The 20,143-nt window shown below is 44.3% G+C and overlaps 1 protein-coding gene across 1 annotated transcript in view; it reads right to left on the bottom strand.

The window, feature by feature from the left end:
• The window catches only part of PHF12 (PHD finger protein 12), a 41,024-nt gene that overhangs the window by 20,159 nt on the left and 722 nt on the right, over positions 1-20,143 (bottom strand). Inside the window, exon 2 of the mRNA XM_035027685.1 lies at positions 19,429-19,610. Within this exon, the coding sequence (XP_034883576.1) occupies positions 19,429-19,610 (182 nt within the window). The remainder of the gene's footprint in view (positions 1-19,428; positions 19,611-20,143) is intronic.

Raw genomic sequence — 20,143 nt, 5'->3', positions numbered from 1 at the left:
TACTGCTATGCAACTGAGTCCTCTTGGACCATGCCAGCTCAGTCCAGCCTCTAAAGGACTGTGGTCCCGGACAACACCACACTGAACAGAAAAACCACCCAGCTGAGCTCAGTCAACCTGCGGACTTATGAGAGATAATAACCAGTGTCTGAGTTTTGGGTAGTTTGTTACACAGCAACAGATGACTGAGTACAGCTCCTCCATATGCTCCTTCTGCATTACTCAGACATCAAGACCTCTGGGCTACATGGTTTAGTTCTCTTTTTGTACTTCTCATGTTTTTCCTTGTGTGACAGGTTTTTTTCTTTTCTTAAGTTTTATTTATTTTTAAATAATCTCTACACCCAACGTGGGGCTCGAACTCATGACCCCAAGATCAAGACTTGTATGCTCTTCTGACTGAGCCAGCCAGGCACCCTAGTTCTCTTATTTCTTTTTTATTTATTACTTATTGTAAGCTCTACACCCAATGTGGGGCTTGAAGTCACAACCCCGAGATCAAGAACTCTTGACCTACCAACTGAGCCAGCCAGATGCCCCTCTTATTTCTTTCATTAGAGGGCCCGAGACAAAGATTGGATCTCTTTGCTCTTTGTAGGTTTATAACACAGACGTTGTGCACAGCAGTCACTCAATAAGTCAATACTGAGTCAGAATTAGAGCTGTGTAGGGCAGGCCTTACTGATCCTCCACTGATTTCCATTAAGGTTATACCAAGAACCATATGAGACTTTATTAAATCCTTGGAAGGGTCACATTTCTAATGTCTATACAGTAGTGGTTCTCAAGTGTGGTACCCAGATCAGATGCAAACATCAGTATCATCTAAGGGACGCCTGGGTAGTTCAGTCGGTTGGGCATCTGCCTTCGGCTCAGGTCATGATCCCAGGGTCCTGGGATCGAGTCCCACATCAGGCTCCTTGCTTGGTGGGGAGCCTGCCCTTCCCCCTGCTTGTGCTCTCTCTGTCTCTCTCTGACAAATAAATAAATAAAATCTTGGGGGGGGGGGGAAAGAAATGCAAAAGAAATTCCTATATTTGGTTCCTCGGAGTCACCTATTTGTAATGGGAAGGAGGAATTTTTTCATCAAAAAAAGATGAGAAAGGGGCGCCTGGGTGGCTCAGTCGGTTACACGTCTGCCTTCGGCTCAGGTCATGATCCTGGGGCCCACGTCAGGCTCCGCCTTGAGCAGGAAGTCGGCTTGAGATTCTCTCTCTTTCCCTCTGCCCCTGCCTGTGTTCTCGCTCTCTAATAAATAAATAAAATCTTAAAAAAAAAAAAAAAGATGAGAAATACTAAAAAAATAATTGAGGGCTGAATAACATAAGGACTCTTCCTGAAGTCCCAGGGCTTAATATTACATTGGTCTACTATTTCTATCTAAAAGAGCACCTGGCTTGGCAAATTATCCTAGCTCCTGCTTTGCCATGCTTTCTTGGAGCCCTGAGTATACATGTTGGGATGTCCACTAAGCCCTTACAGGTCCTTGCTTCCTTTCCTCCCTGTTTCCTTGGTGGAATCTTAGGAGATCCTTACTAGGAAGCAGAAAACTGGAGCACATTGGCCTGTTGTGACAGGTCTTCAAATCCTAGAGGACCACAGATGAATGTCACCTGTCAAATCTTCCCCACTTCTCTCCAATGGATTTTTGCATAGGCCACATCCAAACTAATGAAATGCATGCATGTAATCTGCAAAGGCCTACAGACTCTGCTAGCTTCAGCAGCTGTCATATTAAAATTAACCCTGAAAAGGCTGTCACTTCTGATTCTGTTTTTCATCATTTCTTTTCATCTGCCCGCTTGGCTTTGTACCAAGATACTCTCCACCAAACATGTAACGCAGAGAAGGGCAAGGCAAGGTGGTTTGAGCTTGGATCTTTTACCAAGATGTAAACGGCCTCCTGGCCATCCTTCACGCTTCCCTCTATCTAGCCCCAACCCCTGCTGGCAGAATGAGTTATTTAAGACACAATTCTGACCATATCACCCTCCTAATAATTAAAAAGCTCTTCAGTATCACCCCTACCCTATCCTTTATTACAGGATAAAGTTTAAGCTCCTCAGTATTGTTAAGTTACGACCCCTGTGGCCAGAATCCTAAATCTTTTTCCAGCCTCATTATCCTGATGGCTCCCCACAGAGTCCACACCCTTCCTCCACTGTTCATTCTGGAGCTGCCACCTACAACCGCAAATGCTGGTCCTTCCCTCATTCCTTCACCTGGTGGACTCTATGTTTTGGGGCTCAAGCCAGGTATTGCCTCCAGGAAGCGTTCTCTGGCAGCCCCTGATTCCCTATAGCACTTCTGTGCCACACTGTACTCTGATTATTATGTACCCAAAGCCCTTTCTCTATGCCTTATCTTTGTATCTCCACGCCCTGCAAGATGCTTGGCACATACTAGGTACTCAATAAAGCTTTAAAGAACTGAGGGACACCTTTTAAATGAGCTTCTAGGAAGTGAATGTACCCCTCCAAAGACTTGAGGCAAAGGAATGCAGTTGGGCAGGCACTTGTTTTGGTGGTTAAATCACATATGAAATAATTTGTTTTCTAAGTCACAAAACAATAAGACATCAGAGTCAAAGCCCACACTTGCAAACCTGAACTTCACATTGAACCACCCCACCTGACTCATTTAAATCTTCTTTAAACAATTTGATTTCTCATTTCTTTTTCTGAACACATGGGTCAAATACTTAAAATTTTTATTAAGAGGTTCTTAAAAGTAGCTCCTGGTTGGTTTCTAAAGGGTCACTTTTAGGAATACCAAGTTTAAGAACACTCATTTCTCAGAATTCTAGATTACGGCCACAGGCTCTTCTTGTTTGCCCTAAAGTGTGTGATGAGGGCTATGAGTTTAGGGAATAGCACAGGAAAGTCAGAGTATTGTCTCCAGGATGAGCACAGAACATTTAAAAGAGTGAGGTCTTGTTGAGATTTTGCTGCTCTCTCAGAGACAGAATGTGTTTTTTTTTTTTTTTTTAAAGATTTTATTTATTTATTTGACAGAGAGAGAGATAACGAGAGCAGGAACACAAGCAGGGGGAGCGGAGCGGGAGAGGGGGAAGCAGGCTTCCTGCCGAGCAGGGAGCCCGATGTGGGACTCGATCCCAGGACCCTGGGATCATGACCTGAGCCGAAGGCAGACGCTTAACCATCTGAGCCACCCAGGCGCCCCAGAATGTGCATCTTGAAATAAACTTGAAAATGTGGTATTTTGAGAAGGCAGTAATATATAAGATAGGATGGACAGGGAAGGAAAGTCTATGATTCTAGAAAATGATCAGCACAGGTACAGCAGGAATACAGGAACCGTCCATCATAAAGCTTTCTCGATGTTTCCTCTTTGCCCATAGCAATTCCTTTCAAGACATTTAGAAGGCAGTTTCTTTCAACTCAAATATCTAGAGCAAAAGGATTCATGAAATGGAGTCAAGAAAGATAGACTGTCGTTGAAGAAATAGGCTCAGGAATGAATTCAGAAAGAGGCTGTTTTACAAACAGACTAGTTTTGTTCTATATCAGAAATATTGCTAATAGGGAAAGGATTCCAGGGAGAAAGGAGATTCTGCGGCCTCAGGACACTCATACACATCCCGAAGACTTTCCCATCTCAAAGCTCTTTCTCCCATAAGAATGGTGTTCCCTTAAGTTTAGTGTGCAACTTTGAAACAATTATATGCATGCCAGAGTCTTTAAATCATGTTATGTCTGTCAAGAAAAACAAGGCTTTGGGGTCCCTGGGTGGCTCAGCCCTTAAGCGTCTGCTTTCAGCTTGGGTCATGATCCCGGGGTCCTGGGATCGAGCCCCGCGTCTGGCTCTCCGCTCCGCGGGAAGCCTGCTTCTCCCTCTCCCACTCCCTCTGCTTGCGTTCCCTCTCTATGTCTCTATCTGTCAAATAAATAAATAAAATATTTAAAAGAGAAAAAAGAAAAACAAGGCTTTGTCTCAGCTCCCTCTTATATAACAATGAAGACAAGGTGCTGAGGGCCATTCTCTATAAAAGGAAATCATTAAAAGTTAAAAGTCAGGTAATGCTGGAAATGCTCTATCAGAGTTTCTGCGGCTCAGCAGTGAAAACCATGAGCCAGTGCTGCTTGCAGAGACATCAACATGCTTCCTAATCACTAAAGCCTAGAAATAGCAGAGCGATGATCTCATCTTACATCTACATACTGTATTACAGTTCACAAGTGTTTTCACAGATGCTCTTATTTGATCTCCACCAGCACACTGTAAGAATTCTGACTCCCATCATACAGGTGAGGACACGGACTTATCTAAAGCCAAAGAACCAGTGAAGTTGCAGAATTAGAACCCAAAACAGTTTCCTGGCTCTTTCAAATCTTGAGTCCTAGCTGTCTGTAAAAAACCTTTGGTAGTTCTCTTATTTCTGGGGGACACAGTGGAACATCCATCGAAGCATCTTCCTGAACCTCAAGGTTGAACATTTCTTCTACGTCAGTCGATATTTATTGAGTTCCCACTGCTTACTAACTAACCAGTGCCATAGTAGAGGTACCACACTGGAGGAAAGACACAAAGCAGACAAGTTATGATCTACCCCACCAAGAAACAGCCTTTGGGGAGAGAGGATCAAAGTCATTCATCCACTCAAGCATTTAATGAACAATTATTTTATGCTAGGCAATGTGCTAACTGGTGAGATTTCAGACAAGGTCTTTGTTCTCAGGGATCATAGGCTAGAAGACATGAAAAGGACAGATGACAACGAGACCACATACAATCAACTACAAACTGAACCGACCATAAAGACCTAGATAAGACTCAACTGTGCATGGATGCTGGGCTCAGTGAAGAGCCCTAGAAACTTGGTTACTTGGTACCTGAAGGTGACAGTGGCCTCTTCCCTACTCTTTCCATAATTCAGAACTATACAGCAAATGGTAATTCAGTTAGTGATCCTTTAAAGACAGTGAAGGTAAGGATCTTGAGGGGTTCCGGAGAAACTACAGTTTTGAAAGCAGGTGTATTTCTGTATGTTGAAAAATTACAGGGGCGCCTGGGTGGCTCAGTCATTAAGCATCTGCCTTCGGCTCAGGTCACGATCTCAGGGTCCTGGGATCGAGCCCCTCGTCGGGCTCCCTGCTCAGCGGGAAGCCTGCTTCTCCCTCTCCCACTTCCCTCTCTCGCTGTGTCTCTCTCTGTCAAGTAAATAAATAAAATCTTAAAAAACAAAACAAAACAAAACTACATGAAAGAAGGAAAGTTCTGGGAGTGGGGACATTTTCCTGAGAATGGGCGTTTTATGTCCATCTAGAACCCACTAGTATATGAACCTTTAGATTCCTTCTGAGAACTGTCCAAGCCCTAGAAAGGAAGGTGAGTCCTGGAATGTACGTGAACTGGCTTGTCTTGGAAAACTGGTAGCTCTTTAGAGTACCGGTGAGGACAGAGTTTCTACAGAATATCCATCCATCTTCACTGCTGTGGATGTTTCCTCTCAGATCATTTGTTAAAAAGCCCTGGCCTGCAATTCCTGGCCAGAAAGGGACTATTCACGGCTTTCTAACTTGCTTCTTAACCACTACCTGATCTTAAAGACATTCTGTTAGCTATAAAATAGTTCGTAACAATAGCGCTCTAAATCCTCAGAGATTGTACAACTGAAAGATATGAACCTCAGAATTCGGTGTGGCTCTCTGTGAAGCCTGACAGAGCCTATAAACCATTAACAGTAACACCTGTACACAAATCAATTAGAAAACTGGTCAAAGGCATTAATTTTTTTAAAGAAAGATTTATTTATTTATTTGACAGAAGAGAGACACGGCGAGAGAGGCAGAAGCAGGTTTCCTGCTGAGCAGGGAGCCCGATGCAGGGCTTGATCCCAGGACCCTGGGATCATGACCTGAGCCGAAGGCAGATGCTTAACGACTGAACCACCCAGGTGCCCCAAGACTGATTTATTTTAGAGAGAGGGAGAGTGTGTGTGTGGGAGTGAGGAGCCAGAGGGAGAGAGAGAATCTCAAGCAGACCCTGTGCTGAGTGTGGAGCCCGATGTGGGGCTTGATCTCATGACCCTGAGATCACAACCTGAGCTGAAATCAAGTCAGTCACTTAACTGATTGAGCCACCCAGGCATCCCTAAAGATTTTATTTTTAAGTAATCTCTACACCCTACATGGGGCTGGAACTCACAACCCTGAGATCAAGAGTTGAATGCTCTATTGATTGAGCCAGCCAGGCATCCCAACGATTTTTTCTTTTTAATTCTCTTTGGGAGAATGGGGAATGACTTAACTGACTCAGCCACCCAGGTGCCCTGGCATTAATTTTTCAAAATTAAAACTCCTAAAGCCAACCTCTGCCGCAGCATTAAGCATCTAGACTCCCATAAGCAAATCCAAATGACTGGACTCTATAGCTGACAAGGGTGTCTAGATTGGTCTATTTCTGGAGTCATGGAAGAGAAAACTATACACACACCGCCCCCCTTGGCTAACTGTAATGCCTGCGTTGACAGACCTCTCCTCGTCAAAGATTCAAAGCCCAAAGCCAGATGATCCCAACTCACAGCCAAAGGATGAAGTCCAGTTTTAATTTAGAATGCCTCTTTCATTCACTAATGAGGCTGCAGCCCACCACTGCAGGTGGAAGATGTTAGCTGTCATGGTTCTTGGCTCTCTAATTAAGAGGATCTATTTCAAGTCATACACCAGCGTGGCTGATCGGAGTCTCACCTCACTCATCTCCCTCACCTATTAATACACGTGAGCCTGCACTGCATTAACATTTACTTCAGATTTAGTCGCCACCAGTGGGACCTGTTGCTCCATAGCTCTGCGTTAATTATCCATCCAGTGCAAGCAGTTTTTCAGTATGGAACTGGAAGGGAGAAGGGGGAGGGGAACAAGAGAACAAAGGGAGGAGGGGAGAGGTGGAGGGAGAGGGAGACAGGGAAGCAGAAAGACTGCCTTTGATTTCAGAGACCTATTTTTTTGCATTACAACATGCAGATAAAAATGGTGCTGGGAAAAAAAATGGTGTTGGGCTCTGGACTTATTTTTTAAAAATATGTTAGATTACCGACGTATGGCTCGCAACTGTCTACCCAGCTAAGTGTCACTGACATTTTAAAACTTGAGCCAAAGGCAGCTGGGGAGACATGGAAATATCACTTAACCAAATTAAAAGCTTTGGTGTGTGTCTTAGGACAAAAGGATGAAAATATTTAAGAAAGAATTCATTTTATTTTCTCTTCCTAGACTGACAAAATATTCTATTTAATACAAAGACCGAACAGGAACACTATGCCGACAGCATATCTGTACACAATATACCAACAGCATTCCACTCGGGTTCTCTTCTAAAAGAGGTCAGTCGTGTGAACTGCTAGGGTCCCTCCTGTCAGAACCCATCATTCTCCAAGAATCAGAAGCTCTCTAGCCATATATGGTAGTTTCAGTTAAAATATCAGACTAAGACAGATTTCACTGCCCCCTCCCTGCATCTGGATGTCTCCTCCCTTTTTTGGGTGGGTGGGGGGTGTTCAGCCAGCAAACAATAGCACTGAGCAGTTTTGATTTTTAATTTCACAGTTCATGGGTCTTATCCATCCATCTGAGGTCCACTACCAGATAAAAATCCTGCAATTATATTTAACGGCATTGTGTAAGACTGCAAAAGACAATACATGCTCAGAACAGGCCTATTCTCCCTCAGACCTTGGCCAGCTGAGGAACTCTGTTGGTACTATAGCCAAAATGGGAGGGAAGGTGATCACTGACAGGACCACCGTCACATCTCCGCCTCCTGGCAGCCATCTTGATCTACAAAGGAACCTATGAGCACAGAAAACAAGCCTTTTATTAACCGAAACCAGCTTCTGTTCTAGACAAGTTAGGAGGTGCCGGGTAAAATTTAATTAAAAAATATCTTTTAAAGCTTAAAAGCTATATTAATATACCCCAATTTAATGGTTTATGTTTTGAAGAAACAAAATCTAATGAAATTTAAATGTCAGCGTAATAGCCAGCTTCCTCTAGACACTTGTATGGGCATCAGTTTTTATTTTCAAGGATGGCCTACCTTTCCAAGGCTGGGAAGATGGCCATAATGTAAGATACTGGAGATGAAAGCAGAAAGTTTATGGGGTCCCTGAACCTTAATTCCTTATCCTCCTTCATCCCAGCTACTGACTCGACCACAGCTAGTGCCACAAAGTACATAAAAAGTACAAGGACTGCTGGCTTTTTCATGCAAAGCCTCAGGAGCAGTGTTAACAAGGAGACCAATGAAGTGCCAGGCCATTACAAATGCCCCATTGAGAAACTTAGCTAGTTGCGTCACTTCCATAGGCATACAATCCTTTCAAACTAGCTGACTGTGCCCCCTAACTTCATTGCCTTCTATGTAGAGCTGGCTTGTGGCATCCTCCCAGTGAAGGACACCTGGAGAACAGGAGAACAGGGTTATACGTTGGTGCAGCAAAAGGGTGGGAGGGTAGAGCACCAACAGTTATATCAGGTGTTTGCCTCTAACTTCTCTAACAAGCGGAGACTCGGTGCCACAGGGCCTTAGCTATCATCAGTTTGGCTATTCTGACAATCTTGGCTTCTCCACGATGGCAAATGAGCTGGCTGCAAACATTTTTAAAATGGGCTTCATTCATTCACCTCATGATAGATGTTGGAGCCCACCTGTTTTGGAAGAGTCAACATTCTGGCCTCAACAGACACTTTCTGATGTTCCTAGGCAATGTTCTTCTTTGTAAAGAAGAATCAACAACTGTAACTGTGTATTCCAGAGGAGTCTCAGAGGTATGGAAAATTGAGTACTGTTCCATGGCCAAATCAAGCAAATAGCCAGGACATATTTTTTTTTGCATACGCAGCTTAGGAAATCTGGATCAGTTTATATCTTATAGATACTGGACCTAAAATTCTATAAAGGCTGGGAAAACTAAAAACACTAACAATGTCTTGGGGTGCCTGGTAGCTTAGTCGGTTAAGCAGCTGCCTTCAGCTCAGGTCATGATCCTGGAGTCCTGGGAGTCTGCTTCTTCCTCTGACCCTCCCCCCTCTCGTGCTCTTTCTCAAATAAATGAGTAAGATATATTTTTTTAAGATTTTATTTATTTATTTGACAGAGAGAGACAGTGAGAGAGGGAACACAAGCAGGGGGAGTGGGAGAGGGAGAAGCAGGCTTCCCGCTGAGCAGGGAGCCTGATGCGGGGCTCCATCCCAGGACCCTGGGATCACGACCTGAGCTGAAGGCAGATGCTTAAGGACTGAGCCACCCAGGCACCCCAAATAAATGAATAAAATTTTAAACAAAACAAAACAAAACACTAACGTCTTTATTTCAAATCCAACTAAACAGAGAGAGAGCAGGTTTCTCCTTAAGACCCAGCTGCTTTTCCCTATGGAGGATTTCTGCTTCATTTACCCTCCTCTGACGGGGTCTTCTTAAAAAAAGGAAAGATACAGAATAATGCTATTATTTGCACCAAACAGCATAGGGCCTATTCCCTCCTTTTTTACTCATAAACCCCATTTTACTCATAAACCTCCAAGTCCCCTACCCTCCATGACGGAAGTAATCTCCTGGCATGCTGTCAAACTATGCTGTCGTGGTTTGATGCCACAGCTAAGTGCTGACTTGGGCTTTTTTTTTTTTTTTTTAAATTTTATTTATTTATTTGACAGAGAGAGACACAGCAAGAGAGGGAACACAAGCTGGGAGAGTGGGAGAGGGAGAAGCAGGCTTCCCGCCGAGCAGGGAGCCCGATGCGGAGCTCGATCCCAGGACCCTGGGATCATGACTTGAGCCGAAGGCAGACGCTTAACGACTGAGCCACCCAGGGCCCTGACTTGGGCTTCTGAAGCCTTCCATTTATAACCCCGGTAACCTATTTAGGAGGTGAACATACTTCTCAGAGACAGAGCACCATAATTTTTTCCCTTTGGTCCACTTTTCTCTCAGATGATTCCTAACCAAAGAACGATCACCCTAAAGGCCTGAATGGGTGCACCCAAGTGGTAAGATTTGAGGAAAGCTTATATGCAGCAAGCATTCAAGTCTTGGACATAAGCTCTTTCCCATAACTTAAATAAACTGCAGATACTTTTCTTACCATCCCGCTTACTTCAACACCAACCAACTGAAGCCTGCAGTCAAAGATGTCTGATGAATTAGGGGTTATAAGAATTAAGTTAAGCTAGAATGGCTAAGTGTTGTCTAAGCCAGGCAAAACCATGAGGACTATAAAGGAAGGATAAAAAAACAAAAACAAAAAAGATAAAGCAGGGGCGCCTGGGTGGCTCAGTTGGTTAAGCGACTGCCTTCGGCTCAGGTCATGATCCTGGAGTCCCGGGATCGGGATCGAGTCCCGCATCGGGCTCCCTGCTCAGCAGGGAGTCTGCTTCTCCCTCTGACCCTCCCCCCTCTCATGCTCTCTCTCGCAAAAAAATAAAAAAATAAATAAATAAAAATAAAAAAATAAAAATTTATTAAAAAAAAAAAAAAAAAGATAAAGCGGAACAACATCTAACAAGAGGCCAAAATCAGTGACAGAATTCTCCCTACATTTTAGATGCTCTTTCAAAAAATGGCAAGCAAGATCAAGGAAAGTTGAATATAGCCAATCTATGTATAGAAAGAACTAGGAAAAGGCATAGGTTTAGACATTTAATGAGATTAACAGAGTATAATTTTCATGATGCATTTTGACCAATAATTGATCATTGTCAACTGAAAAAGTTCCCTGTAGAGTTTCCCTCTAATGTTTCCAGAGCTTCACTAGAACCAAGAATCAGTAGAACTCTATCTGATGGTTCAGTGACCGTGGGAATTAAAAAGCTCCTGGCTCATCACAGGAGCCCAGGGCTGGTGTAAAGAACAAGAGTAGCTCCTCATTGCCCAGTTTTGTAATGAGGAGACTTATCTACAATCACTGAAGAGTTCTATGCATTTCATTAGCTTCTCTCCTCTGTTCTCTGCACAAATGCAGACAGGAGAAAAATAATACTCAACATCCGTCTGAGGATCACAGCTGGATAGAAGTAGGCAAATCCATTTGTGCTGCTATAAACAGGGTTCCACCCTGAAACTCAAGCTTGCTAGTAATTCTGAGAGGTTACCTCACCCTTGCCTGGCCTAGTGGTAAAGTGATGTCTTTGGGCTATGGTTAAATTCAAACCCTGTGGAGAGTCCTCTCTTGCTCACTCAAGCTTATTTCAAAAAGAGCCTCACGCAGTGCCCAAATCAGTGGGAAAGACGGACGCTAGGTTCAGGCATGGAGTCCCCGCCCTGCTGTTACACTCTCTGTCTTTTGTCCTTTCAAGACTGAGAAACATTTTATGGCAGATATATCCTGTAGTCTGTCAGAAAACAGGGGAAGGGCAAAGACTACATACCAACACTATTAACATACAGGAAACAAATTTGTAATTAGGGGAAAGGAATAGTGACCGTGTGTTTGTGTTAACAAAGGTACCACCCACTTGGTAAAAGCAGACGTCAGTTCTGTTCCCCAACTAGTGCTTATCTTTGCATGTCTCTCATTTGTAATACCGCTAGGTATTGCGCAGCAGTGAGCAGAGGAAATGGGCCAGCCTGTGGCTTTCAAGTAGTTTAGTGAGCATTTAGTACATGGTTGCAAAAGGCAAAGTAGTTTTTTGAATGAGTGAGTCAAGTTTTATATTACCTGAAATGTCATCAACCTGTAAGGTGTACCTGGAATTTGCTTACTGTGAATTCAACAACAGCTCTACATGGTAGACAAGTTCTTTTTTTTTTGCTGATAGGTCAAAAGCAATGATTTCTCCTTTTATAAGTGTCTACCGTACCCTTCAGTGTCTTCTGCCTCCCATGCAAATGTGCTAAAACTTCATCTTTATTCTTATTTGCTGAAACCTAGATTCCGAGATCATGTTAGACTTAAAGGATGAAGACTTTGACATCTATAAATGGCAGGCAAAAAAAGGAGTCACCTTCTTATTCTTCTTAACTGCTCTCAAGTCATGGGAAAAGCAGTCAGCTAGTGACCTGTGCGTGTGTCCTGGGCATGGTGACAAATCCGCAATACCAAAGTGCCTTTCTGAAATTTGGTCTAGGGCTTGCACTGAATACAATGTCCTCCTCTTTCAGGAAACTGGCAGGGGGACAGCTGTACTCCTGTCCAGTCTCTTGGGAGGCTAGAATTATGCGGAGGTGCTCTTATAAGTGTTACTCATTGAATGGCAATGCAGCTGGCCATGTCTGTACTCCCTGGGGACTCTAAAGTCAAAGAACGAGCACAGCAGAGGTGGGAAAACAAACCCCCTCCCCTGCTCTGGTGACTTAAAACTCTGGCACCTTAAAATAGGAATGCATTTCCAGAAGCCTCTGCTGCATTATCATCATAATATAACCATCACAACCCCAACCAGGATCTTCTACTAGGGCAGCCTGCTGAACTATACACCCAAGGAACTGTGCATGTGCTGGGGGTGAGACGACAAGGTTCAGAGATAGATTTCAACACTCTTCCGCATGACCAAAAGCAAACATTCAGCTTCATCTGTTTTCTATTGCCCTATCACTTGTAGGAGAAAAGATGTACCCATTCCTGTTAAGAAGCAGGATGTCTGCATTCCTAGGTAGCAAAAATCCTCTTGGGGCGGGGGGGGAGAGGAGACACACACTTCAAAACAGCTGGTTTCTTTTTATAAGGTACATAAAACCTTCAGGCAAATATTATCTGCATTGTCTCCCTATTTATTGCTATCTGAGCTTACATAAAGATACATATAAACAGGTGAGTTCACTACAATGTACGAACAATTTTTTTTTTTGGGGGGGGGAAGGAAAGGGACTTTAATGAGAAACCAAAATATAGAGAGCCAAAGTGCAAAATTGTACGAACAATTTTTGTTCTTATTAACTGAGTTCAAGTGATAGCTCAATTAACCTGGAGTTACTTCCACCCCAAGCTGTTACCAAACTGAGAAAATGAAAATCTTCCTCCTTAAACTAGGAGCCTCACAAATATGAGAGATTTCTATACATAGAAATTTTCTATTGTGGCTGGGGGGTGCCTGGTAGGCATCCTGCCTTAAGGCAGGTGGTGGATTTTTTATAGTTTTTCTAGGGTTAACCTCCAGCCTTAGACTTCTTTACTAGGAAGGGTCACTCAGAAAAGTTGAAACACAAATATACCAAATCACACTCTGAGGTTCGCTCTACTGAGATACACATCCTGACTGGAGTTCACAGAAGAAAACTTTTAGTCACTGTCATTACATTGATAAAAATAGCACATTAAAGTGTGCTGAAATCAACTACCTTTCTTCCAGATAAGACTCAAAAAATTTAAAAAATAAAAAGGGTGAGTGAAAAGAACCCACAGAATGGAAGAAAATACTTGCAAATCGTGTATCTGACAAAACACTTGGTATCTAGAATATATAAGGAACTCTTACAACCCAGTAATAAAAAACCAAATAACCCAATTAAAATTGGACAAAGGATCAAAATAGACTTTTCTCCAAAAAAATATACGAATGGCTAATAAGCATATGAAAAGATGTTTGGTATCATTAGCCATTAGGGAAATGCAAATCAAAACTATAGCACTTCCTGCCCATAGGATAGCTTTTATCAAAAAAACAGATAATAACAAGCACTGGAAAGGATGTGGAGAAATTGGAACCCTCATGTATCAGTGAGGATGCAGAATGGTGCAGCCACTTTGGAAAACAGTTTGGCAGTCTTCAAAGGTTAAACATGGGGGCGCCTGGGTGGCTCAGTTGGTTAAGCATCTGCCTTCAGCTCCAGTCATGATCCCAGGTCCTGGGGGGTGGTGTCTGCTCAGCAGGAAGTCTGCTTCTCCCTCTCCCTCTGTCCCCCCGCCCATGCTCTCTCTTGCTATCTCTGTCTCTCAAATAAATAAGTAAATAAAATCTTAAAAAACAAACAAACAAACAAACATGAGTTACGCTGTGACCCAGCAATTCCATTCCTGGGTATACAACCAAGAGAAATGAAAACAGATGTCCGTCCACACAAGCCTGCACACAAATGTGTATAGCATCACTACTCACAATAGGAAAAAGTAGAAAAAAACCCCAAATGTCCATTAACTGATAAATGGATAGACAAAAATGCGGTATATCCATCCATGGAATAGTATTCAGCCACAAAATGGATGAAGTACTGATAAATCCTACAAGAGTGAACCTTGAAAACTCGCTGAGCCCTTTTGAGTATCACTTGTCCTTTCACTCAGAGCTTAATAAAAACCGGTGTCTCATTCAACACAGAGCAGTGACTATTTGGCCTTTTCAGTTCAAATTACACAATTTATTTGTCTCTATTTTACGATTTGGCTTAAAAAAAATTCTCTTGGAGACATACTTAAGAATTTAAAACAGATCAACATGAATCCCATCTCCAGATATAAATGAAGACAGTACCTAAATGTGTCTTTTACACGATTTCACATGTAAAAAATACACTAGTCATTTACAAAGGCCAAAAGAGGTCCTAATATTTTAGTGGAGCCCATCTGTAAAGCACTTTGAGAGCCTTAAGGAGCAGCAGGAAACTGATGAGATTATAACTGCATTCTACCTTGAGTACGGTAATTAATTTGGGGACAGGCCCCAAATGAAAAATTTCCTATAATGGTACCATGAAGCACTTGCCTATGGTCACACAAACCCTGTTACCTTTGAGGAGCATTACCTCCTCTTCCACTTTAAAAAATTTCTGATGCTCCCTTTCTTAACCAAAGCCACCTAGGTCACACCCATTTTTGAGTCAACATTTCATACTAAATATTATTATTATTTTTAAACGGCGATTATCCTTATATCACCCAAAGCCCTCCTATCACAAGAATTAGCCCGAGACCCACATTAAGCTTACAAAACATGCAAGTGAAATTGAACTAAAGCTGAATGTTACTGGACCCTCCCTGTTTGAGTCGAACATTTAAAAACAATTAATACACACCCAGATTCCAACACAATGCAGCAAATGCAAAAATAAATAAACAGAATACACATAAAACGAAATTAGGTTTGCTTATTGTTGAATCCTTTTACTACTGAGGAGGCAGGGTGACGGGAGGAAGTCCAGATGCCACACCTCCAGTTCTTCAGTGCCGGGTTTCCAAGCACTTAAAATGTCAGAAACAACAGATTCACAAGATAATGTTAAAATAAATGTATTTTAATTCAGCACTAGCCTGATACTTTTCGAATGAGGAGCTAAACGCAACAAAATCAGAAAAAAATCACCTGAAAAGTTCAAATAGCAAAGATCTTCTGCAACGTAGTTTTCTACTCTGTGTGTGAAACCTTTCTTGTTATGACTCACTGAAAATTAAATATGCAAAACTCCAAGCTGAGCTTAGTTTTGCCTGTGCACAGAGACCTTTTTACTCTCATTCTTCGAAAACCTCATTTTGGATCTTGCTGCCAACACCAAAGAGAGGAAAGCCGGCCAACAATTCCAAATATAACATGCGGAGGCAAATGCTACAGAAATCTGTCTGACGGGAAGCAACCATGCTGAGGTCTGCTGAGGTAGATGCACTTCTCAATCAGACCGTCTTGGTCCCTCAGTCCGTGTGGAGCAAAATGCCATGAGAGAGCAATCAAAGAAAAACATCCAGTTTCCAGTCGGCCTCATTAGCGATGGCCTATGGTGTTCACTTTATCAGTGAGAACAATTCAAACCATTTCAAACAGAAAGATGGGTCAGTGGCAACCAGAGCTCCACCAGTTACTCTAATTTTTTTAAACCAATTTTTACGGACCAATCCACAGAGACCAGTATTTGCAGAAAGTTCAATGAATGGCGTGACAATTGTGATACGTGTGTGCGTGTCAGGTTCACCAGAAAACACTTAAAAACATATCTCTTTCCAGTTCTCCTGGGGCAGGGTTAGTAACCCCTACTACCACTTTGAATAACTGATAAAGCAGTTAAAATTAGATAAAATGATTACACTATTACTTAAAAAAAAAATCACCTCCTTAAGTTTAATTCTTCAGCGAGGTCTTGGCACTGAGCACAGGACAATTCATTCCCTCACCCAAAGGATCATTAGAGGGAACCCAGAAATAGGGCTCCCAGTCTAATTGGGAAAAGAGAACGGTTCCTCATACAGAGCACTGGCCCCTGAGAAAAGACAAGACAATTAAACAGTTTATCTGACCAGTTATTTCCTACGGTAGTTTATCTTAGAAAAATCCCCTGTGGTTATGACTATGTCACTAAGCCCAGGAGATAAAGTTTGCCTAGAATCGCTTCTGGAACATTTTATTAGATCTCGTTCACTGTGAGGCAAGCTGGCAAGGAACACTAGAGGCTGAAAAAGGACTTGTCTTCGAGAACTTTGAATGAAGACCCGCAGCAGCACTACAATTACTATCAACAAGGTTTGCAAAACCTCCATCTTCACTCTTGTACATTCTGTACATAAGAAAAATTATCATTTCTATGCTTATCTAAATACAGCTGACCCTTGGAAAACATGCATTTGAACTGCAGGTCCTCTTCTATGCGGACTTTCTATAGTATGGTACTGTTAAGTGTATCTGTTCTCTTTGTAATTTCCTTAACATTTTCTTTTCTCTAGCTTACGTTGTTATAATACAGTGTATAATACATATAACATGCAAAATATGTGTTAATTGACTGTTTATATTACTGGTAAAGCTTCTGGTCAATTGTAGGCTATTAGTAGTTAAGTTTTTGAAGAATCCGAAGTTATGTAATTTTTGGCTGCATGGAGGTCGGTGTCCCTAAGCCCCCAGCATTGTTCAAGGGTCAACTGTAATCCAGTCTTAGCCAGTTCAAAAGGGAAGCAAGAGAAATACAGCCACACCTAATTGCACTCCCACATGGCACAAGTAATCAGTAATGGCATGAATTAAAGCCAGCACACTCAGGAATCAAAACTGTCTGAGGCTGTCAACTGCTTGACCTGACTACTCTGGTAGAGATGGTAATGAAGTACTTAACTTGCATGTAAAGAATGTGGAATGGGAGGCAGGAAAGTGGAATAAGCCACACTTGAAAGAAGGCTTCCTGCCTTTGTACCAATATCCAGAATGTTTTGTAATTTATATAACAACTCAGATAAGCCAATGGTACCTTCAGTACTGGCATCTTCAAAGAGGGAAATGGAGATGTAAAACAAGCCCTGCCTCACTTACTAGGATTCTCAAATCTCTTGATTACCAGTTCCCATTCATGGTCTTAAAAAAAGAAAGAAAAAAAAAAGTATTCAATGAAATGCACAGTCTGGGCAAGTCTGAGTCTCACCAACAGCTACAAGTACCTCCCCCTCTCCTAGCTGAAGTTGGAACTGTTAATTGTTACAACTCGACAAGACTCACACTCATCTAATTAGAAGATCCAGAGGTTAGGTTTTAGAGTTTGAAGCCCAAACTCAGGCAAAACAGCACACTTTTTCCACACCTGAAGTTTCTAATAAACAATCTCAGCTTTACTAAACACAGGAGGCTAAAGATAATAAATGAGCTTATAAAATTCTCAATACGGAGGTCACCATTTTTGGTTAACTAACCCTAGCTTCATCCTAGAGGTGAAACACCCACACTTTAAATCAAGCCTACAATTCAGTCCGAGTATATGTATCAAACAAACACAATAAAAAATGTAAGCAACAGGGAAAAAACTGATAGGCAACATAACATATCCAGGTACAAATCTCTTCCTTGCTCAAGAACAGCATGGGGAAACTTGACCAGAGATATTTTCTCCAAGTGGATTACACCTTACAGGAAGCAAAGGCTAAAAACCACAGACCCTTCCTGCTGGTATTAGTCACTTCTTAATAAAAAATTTAAAACCAGCAACAAAGCTTCCTCCAGGATAACCATTTTTGTCCCTGCAACATTACAAGCCCAGATGGGGTGCCCTCCTGGGCAAAAGTATCTGGGGAATGGTAATGGGAGCTTCCTACATAACTTCTGACCACAGACTTAATTTGCCCAGTATCAGTCATCTGTCTAATAAGTGTTCCAAAACCTGCAATTAGTACAAATATACAGTAGGCAGTAGCCCACAAACCGAGAGACGGAATGTGAACGGAACAATGTAGAGAGCTTAAGGAAAACCTCACTTTTTCATTTTTAAACAGATGACTTAAAAAAAAAGGCAACATCAAAAACGGTGGGAACAACAGAAGCCCCCTCTTTCCCGCTCTCACAAACGCCTGCTTCAGTCAACTGTTGCTGAACAACAGAACAAGACCCGTCAGAACACGACACAATCTGGGTTCCCTGTGCAGATGTGGGATTTTTGTGGAGGGCAGAGATGGTTTCTCCAGGCAGAAGCTGGAGTTTAAACTCTTCCTGGCCGGATTGTTCTGGGCTGAGCTGCTGAGGAGGATCACGCAGCGGGCGATCAACCCAGGTCCCTCCCTCTCTCTCGGGTCTCTCCCCTCCTCTCGCGTTCAGTAAGGGGGGGGGGGGGCGGTGGAGGGAAGCGCACAGCTTTCCAGCTCTCTGCTCCTTAAAAATGCCCTCGCGGAGCTAACCGCACACAATCCTGCCCCGGCAGCTAAGAATTTTGCCGCGAAGGGCTCGCTGATCCGGAGCGGAGAAGTGAAATCGGCGCCCAAGAGCAATTTTAATTGTCTAACCCGGCCCGATTTCCTAAGAGGCGGCAGCGCGGGGAGGGGAGGGAGAGAGGGAGGCAGCTCCGAGAGGCAACAGGGGGCAAGCGGAGCCAGAGAAAGGGGACCAAAGCGGCGAGATCCTAGCCCGGGTCCCCGAGGAGCTTCTGCAGAAAGGACTCCGAACCTCCACCCCCACCGTTCCCCGGGAGACGTTTGCAAATCATATATGCAGCCAAAATGGCGCTGAGAATAAAAATATAATTTAAAGGCAGGTCGCCATATTGTAAACAGAGAAGCAGAGAAGAGGCGGACTCGGGAGACACCCTCCATGATTTCTTCCACAGCCGCGAGCGCACGCGTGCCCGGCCCCCCGCATCTGGACCAGGCCAACTCCGGCGGCCGAGGGCTCCGCGCACCCGCCCGCAGGAGAGCCCAACCCGGCAGGAGCCCGAGGGCGGCGGGCGCGCGGGCAGGCGAGCGGCACAGGGCCCGGAGCTCCTCCCCTTCCTCCCCCGCCACCGCCGGCCGTGCCCTGCCGGCTCTATCCCGGCTACCCAGAGCCTTCCAATCCCAGATGGGGCTCTCCTCACTCGTCCCAACCCCCACCTCGGGGTCCGGACCCACTGCTGCTCCTCCCCCCCAAACGGCCAGATCCCGGCAGACACCTGGGGGCGGGGAGGCGCTCGCCCCAGCCGCTGCAGAAAGTCAGCTAGCGGCTGCAAGCGCCCGTTATTTCGGCAGCCAGGGGGGTAGGCCGGGTGAAGGAATGTGCCGAGAAGGGTCCGCCAAGGAGCTCCAAAGGGGTCCCCAGACCTTACCAGCACTGGAGGTGGAAGGCGGCCGGGCAGTGGTCACAGCACAGGAGATCCCCACCTTCTTTGCAGCTATCGCAGCTGTCGTGGTTGGTGGCCCTGCCGCTTCTCCGGGGCTCTTTTTCAGGCTTACGACTCCGCTTTTCTGCCTCGTCCGTCTTGGGGGGAGCCAGCAGAGCTTGGATTTGCTGCACACACATACAAACGGCGTGTGTGCACACTCGGAGCTCCCGGGCGGTCCGTCGCCCCCCCTGCAAGGCTTCTCCGTCACCCACCCCTCTCCCCCCTTTTGTCCTTCTTCCTCCCATCCAAGCTGCTCCCAGAACCTCTCAGCCCCCGGAACCGGGGGGAGCCCACCCTAACAGCGTTCCTGCAGCACAACAAGGAGAACGGCTTCTTCCAAATGGGGAGGATCAGGGTAGGGGGATGGGGAGAGGGTGCGCGGTTCCCTTCTCGCCACTTCCTTGTATGGACAGTGGGGGACTCCAAAGCCAGGCTCTGGAGAGGCCTGAAACCCGGTACCCGGACGTGCTAGGGGAAGCACAAAGGGGCCGACAAGAAGGGGGTGGGGAGGCCCGCCGGTGCAACGACATGGAGTGGGTTGGTGCCTCGGGAGAGCGAATCCAGGGCGGCGGGAAGGTGAAACTGCTGCAAACGTCCTCGGAGGCTGAGCTCAGCCCCTCGAATTGCAAAGACGGGAGGGAGGGTCTGGGTGAGGAAG

This window comes from Mirounga leonina, unplaced genomic scaffold (genome assembly GCF_011800145.1).
Source record: "Mirounga leonina isolate KUSES-001 unplaced genomic scaffold, KU_Mleo_1.0 Mir_200, whole genome shotgun sequence".
Lineage (NCBI taxonomy): Eukaryota > Metazoa > Chordata > Mammalia > Carnivora > Phocidae > Mirounga > Mirounga leonina.
Note: the sequence above shows the minus strand (reverse complement) of the source record. Positions and strands in the feature narration are given on the sequence as shown.